General features: G+C 56.2%; 1 protein-coding gene across 1 annotated transcript in view; it reads left to right on the top strand.

Annotated features, from left to right (window-relative positions):
* The window catches only part of TNFRSF1A (TNF receptor superfamily member 1A), an 11,035-nt gene that overhangs the window by 2,708 nt on the left and 2,551 nt on the right, over positions 1-5,776 (top strand). Inside the window, exons 2-5 of the mRNA XM_007469509.1 lie at positions 3,839-3,992; positions 4,214-4,342; positions 4,569-4,718; positions 4,865-4,943. Of these exons, the coding sequence (XP_007469571.1) occupies positions 3,839-3,992; positions 4,214-4,342; positions 4,569-4,718; positions 4,865-4,943 (512 nt within the window). The remainder of the gene's footprint in view (positions 1-3,838; positions 3,993-4,213; positions 4,343-4,568; positions 4,719-4,864; positions 4,944-5,776) is intronic.

Raw genomic sequence — 5,776 nt, forward strand, 5'->3', positions numbered from 1 at the left:
AGGAAGATTCCCACACCTGTGGGTGCAAGTTGAAGGTTGAATGCAGGTAAGAAAGCATGTAGGATGGATTGGAGCAGGAAAAAGGCGGGAAGATGGTTGCAGTGATCCGGGTGTGAGGCAACCCCTGGACTTGGAAAGGATTGAGAGATGACAGGGGAGGTCTGGCAAGATGGACTACAGACTGGATGGCAGCACAGGAGGGATGGGGGCTTTGAGGAGAGAAGGGTGGCAAAGAGAAGTTGATGGTGTGACATTTGTCCAGGTCAGGAGGTCGATGGATTTCCTTTGGGGCATGTTGAGGGTCTGGAGAATAGCCAAGTGAAGTGGGCATCTAACAGGCTAGAGCAGAGGTTCTCAGACTCATATCTGCCTTTGTGTCGTTCGTAAGTGACACAAAACCTTCACTCACCAGGGATGCTCAAAAGGAGAGGGAGGCTTGTCAGCATCTCCTGTGAGGGTGTTTGCGGTTGTGCATGTGTGTGGAAAGGAGAGGGGAACTCTCCCCTGGAGATAAATATATGCCTACAGGGAGGCACTGACTCCCATCTTCCCACTTTGGTTTTCACTGGCCTTGACTGGAGTGGAAGACAGATAGTCATGAAATCATCCAGTCAAACCACATTTATTTCCCTCTTCCACTTCTGGGTGCGGAGGATTAGACATTATCTCTGACCAAAACACTTTCTCATCTCTCATCGCATAGTTTATGGTCGGTTTGGGGAGATTATATCTACTCACCCGAGGTAGTTATGGTAAGAGCCCCAAATAGGTATAGTTTATTCATATTTTTAAAGTTCACAGGGTGGTTGTGTATCTCATGAGCTGGAGTGGGGGGAAGCCTCATTAATGGGGGGCTTCCCGGGAGGGGGGCCGGGTCTCAACTGGGCCTTGGAGGAGAAGCTGTCGTGAGCTCCCCAAAGATTTTGACACAAATGAACACAAGACATTTTAAGTTAATGAACAGATGAACGCAGGACGGGACAGTGAGGCTGCTGGGTGGGAGCTAGACCACAGGGTCGCTCTGCTGTCCGCCCCTCCGCCCCCAAGCTGCGGCCCCAGCACAGGAAGTCACACTTAAAAGCCTCCCTAGGCGGAAGTTATGGGGGAGCTGGAGGGGTGCTGGGCCACCCCTTCAACTGTCTCTCCACAGGCACCCCGGCTTCCTGCGCTTCCCCTGCTCCAGGCCACAGGCACTCAGGCTGCCTGGGGTCTGGGCGCTCAGAGTACACCTCCTATTTCTGCTGTTTTGCTGCAAGATGCAGCGGCTAAGCACTGGAGCCAGCCAGTGCCAAGGAATGGTGCCTGCTGGCTCCTGGGGTCGGAGTGGGCTGGCTCAGGGGGCTGTTGGGGACTGGGGGGGACCCGGGGAAATGGTGCTGCTTGTCTTACATCCCGTCTTGCTCGCTTCCTCCCGGAACTGGGTGCTCAGGGCTCTGGAGTTTTGCCTGTGCTGCCAGTGGGCTTGTGGGAGGGGCATGTGGAGCCTCAGAACTGGCCTCATTTCCTAAGGATTGTTTGAGGACCCCAGGGAGGTGCCCAAGCCCAAACCCAGCTGGCCAGAACCAGTCAGGCTGTGGGAAGGCAGTGAACCCGGGTGGGAGGGCAGCCTTGGTTTGCTCCCTTCTGGAACTGGGAAGTGTGTGGGGGGCGGGGGGCTCACGTGAGAAGCCAGGGAAAGGCCAAACCCGCAGAGAGACTGGCTGAACCCGGAGGAGAAGCCTGGGCGGGGCTGGGTCTGAAGGAAGGATGCTGAGGGGTGGGAAGGAGCTGAGTGGCCCTCAGGGAGGGGCGGGTAGTGACCTGATGGGAGGAAGCAGGGGCTCGGCCGAGACTTCCCTTTGGGATGGAATGGGATAGGGAACCATTTCCCGAAAAAGTGGGCCAAGGGGGACTGAGGCCCATTGCCTGGCTCCTGGGAGTCGGAGGGGAGGAAAGGGGCTTCTGAGTGGGGATTGGAGGGAGAGACTGGCCCACAGGAGGAAGGGATGGGATGGGGTCCCAATTGCGGGCTGGTTCCTTCAGCCTTTCTGCTGACTCATGACCCTTGAGGAGCTGGGGAAGCTGCTGGTTCCCTCTCCCTCCCCTAGATTCCCTCCCTCCCTCTGGCCTGAGTCACCGGACAGAGCTTCTGGGAAAAGATTTCCCTTTCCCGGATCTGACTTAACCCCCAAAGTGCTGGAGATCCCGGTGCGAGGCACGTGGCCTGAGAAGGTGCCTCTCCCTCCTTCCTGGGAAGGACCCCCACCCCCACCCCAACCCGCCGCCGTTCTTTTTCCTGATGCTGTCTCTGCCGGTTGGCTCTGCTCCCGGCCTCCTGGATGGAATTCCAAGTGCCAGTGACCTTAGGTGCTGTGAGCCCTTCTTCGGGGAAAGGAACCACACTTTAAGGACTGGGAAGTCCTTCCCATAAACACTCCAGACTTTTCCTGTTGCTCTGGAAGCCTCAGCCCTGTTCTCAGGGGAGGTGGCACAGTGCTGGAGTGACCAGGAAAGGGTGCTGCCTCTGGGTGGGGAGGGCGCCTTACGCCCCTGGGGGTTGGCAGCTGGGTTTCTGAGTGTGGCTTCCCCTGTGTGGGGCTGGGGCGGGGGCTTGGGCTTCCGGGCCGCTGCAGCGACACCTAGCGGGGAACTGGGGTGTGACCTGCGTACAGCCTTGGGCTACCAGGCCCTCCTGTCCTGGGCTGGGGTTTCTGGGATCTGATTAGCCTGTTGCTCCCAAAGTTTAACAGCCTTGGAGGACATCCTCTTATCGTCATATAAGGCGGCCTTTATAGCAGAGAAAACAAAATCAAGGCCCAGGGAAAGCCAGGAAGAGGCTGGTAGGAGGTGAAACAGCAAAGTCTGGGTTGGAGCTCAACACAGCCTCCTGGCTGTGCCGTCCCAGCTCTGAAGCCAGGGCTGGGCGAGTGATTCCGGGGCGGGGGGCCCGGCCTGGGGCCGGAAAACAGGCTCCCGGGACACCCCGATGTGCAGAGGGCAGAGGGACTCCCTGGCACGCCCTCAGCTCCTGGCTCGGTGGTCTTTGAGCCAGACCCCCAGCCTCCAGCCGGCTCCGATTACATGTAACCTCCATGCCTGTGCCCACTCCCGCCCCACCTAAACCTCATCACCTTTCTACCCCTGACCCTGAACGTTCCCTTTTTTTCCACTCCCCATTTGCCCTGGCCAACCTGGGGTATTCGTGCAGGTTTACTGGTGGAAGGGGATGCAGCACAGAGTCTGAGGGCAGGATCCTGAGCGAGGTTTTGGTACAGATTTACAAAGAAACTCTTCCTTTGGCTTCTGCCCGCTCTCCAGGAATGGTCCCCACAGGGACATCACTCACCTCCACTCCAATCTGATGTTACAAAAGACCTTTTTAATGGCATAACATAATTCAGGAAAGTGCACAGATCCTAACTGTTCACCTCCGTGAATGTGCACAAAGTGAATACACTGTGAACGCAGCACCCAGATGGAGAAATGCCACCCCAATCTTTAGGGCTACTTGTCAGAAGGAAGGGCCTGTTCCCAACCCAAAAAACTCTTTGAACATCTGCCCTGTGTCCAGCACTAATAGCTGCTTTGGGGAAATAAGGATAAAATACAGCCCGTGCCGGAGTTTACCAGCCTTGAGTTGGAAGGACAGAAATGAATACACAGGACAACCAGAGAACAATTAGATGGCACAGTGCCGACGGCCTAGGCTTAGAGGAGAACGTGGCACGTGAGCGGGAGTGGCCTGGGGAGAATGTTCCGCTAAGAAAAGACTTGAGCTGGGAAGGCTTTAGACTCGCTCCCTCTGAGACCCCACCCCTCCCTCTCCTGATGGGGCCTTCTCCATCTGACTCTTCCCCAGGTGCTCCGGGCTCTGTTGGTGGATGTGTACCCCGCGGGGATTCATGGGCTGGTCCCTCACCCCGGGGACCGGGAGAAGAGAGAGAGTTCGTGTCCCCAGGGGAAATACAGCCACCCTCAAAATAATTCCATTTGCTGCACAAAGTGCCACAAAGGTAGGAGAAAGGGATAACCGTGGAACTCCTCAGTTAGGGGGGTCCTGCTTCTTCCTTTGCTTTTTCCAGATGTTCCAGAACGCGGGGTCCCTGACTTGGCTGCCTCTCCAGGGCTGGGAGTTTCTCCCTCCTTTCCTCTCCCAGGGACTTCGGGGAGGTGCCCGGGCTGTCCTGGGGCTGGGGCTCCGGGCTGCAGCTTAACGCCGACCCCCCAATCACAGGTACCTACCTGTACAATGACTGTCCGGGCCCGGGGCTGGACACGGACTGCAGGGTGTGTGCCCGCGGCACCTTTACCGCTTCAGAGAACCACCTCAGACAATGTCTGAGCTGCTCCAAGTGCCGGAAAGGTGAGTCTCAGAAGGGGGCGGGGCCCTAAACTGACTGGGTCAGGTGGGTGTTCAGAGGGGTGTGCGCGTCTTGTCTCCAGGGGAAGGTACAAAGCTGCGCTGCTGCGGGTGGGCAGGGATGCGTGTGCACAAGTGAACGAATGCATGGGTGTGAGCGTGCGTTACCCAGAGAGACACACCCGGTGGGGACAGTGGGAGCTCATACCCCATCTCCTCCCCGCACCAGAAATGTTCCAGGTGGAGGTTGCTTCTTGCGCGGTGGACCAGGACACCGTGTGTGGCTGCAGGAAGAACCAGTATCGGAAGTATTGGAGCGAAACTCTGTTCCAGTGTCTGAACTGCAGCCTCTGCCCCAACGGCACGGTGCACCACTCCTGTGAGCACGGCCCTCCCGACCCAGCTGGTCACCCCGTCTCCGGAGGGCGGTCTCCAGCTTGCTGTACCCCTGCCCCCCCGGTTCTCCCTCTGGCCCTCGGGGTGCTGGGCCATCCTCCTTCAGCTGTGCCGCATCTCTCCCTACAGGCAAGGAGAGACAGGACACCATCTGCCACTGCCACGTGGGGTTCTTTCTAAGAGATGCTGAGTGTGTCTCCTGTGCTCAGTGAGTACTTCTGCTGGCTGCTGGGCACTGGATCGGGATGGGAGGGGGAGACTGTGGGAGGTGCTCTGGCTCCTCCAGGCTGTTTGGATGGGAGACACTTCATGTCAAGATACCAGACAGTCCTCCCTGCCCCCAACTTGTTCCTAAAATCTCATGAAGTCTCTGTGGATAGAGCCGCATACCGCAAGGACTTGAAGTTCTTTTTAGACGTTCAGTTGTTTTTTGGAAGACGTTCAGATTCTTGGGCAACAGGCCCTACTATGGATTCTAGGAATACACTTTTACATCTCTGAAATCATACTGCATCTTACAACAGTTGATGGTGTATCATGGTTCAGTTGGCACCTGTGCGTGCGTGTGTGTGTGTGTGTGTGTGTGTGCGCGCGCGCGTAGGATGTAAATCGTAATGTCTCTGATTATTGATCTTAGGTTTAATGCAGTATGCACTTTCCTCCCCAGTCCCTTTGACCACACCTCCTCACTCCTTCTGGCTCTGCAGAGGCTGTTCTTGCACACTTGCTTGCAAAGAGGAAACTGAGGGTTCTAAAGTTGAATTGCCCTGGGTTTAACATCTCAGGCTGTGTGAGCTTGGGCAAGTGACTTAACATCTCTGAGCCTTAGTTGTTTTTACCTTTAAAGTAAGGATAATGACATCAGGTTGGCAAAGCTGTAAGAACCACAAAAAATAGCCACAAAATGTCTGACAAGAAACTATGTTCTTTTTCCCACTAGTCTCTTCCCCTTAAAAGCACTCCTACACCCCTTCCATGTGGTTCTCACCAGGAGCTTGTGAGGTGGGCAAAATGACCTCTCCCTGCTTTCAGATTCCTGCT

Source organism: Lipotes vexillifer, unplaced genomic scaffold, assembly GCF_000442215.2.
Source record: "Lipotes vexillifer unplaced genomic scaffold, Lipotes_vexillifer_v1.1 scaffold395, whole genome shotgun sequence".
Lineage (NCBI taxonomy): Eukaryota > Metazoa > Chordata > Mammalia > Artiodactyla > Lipotidae > Lipotes > Lipotes vexillifer.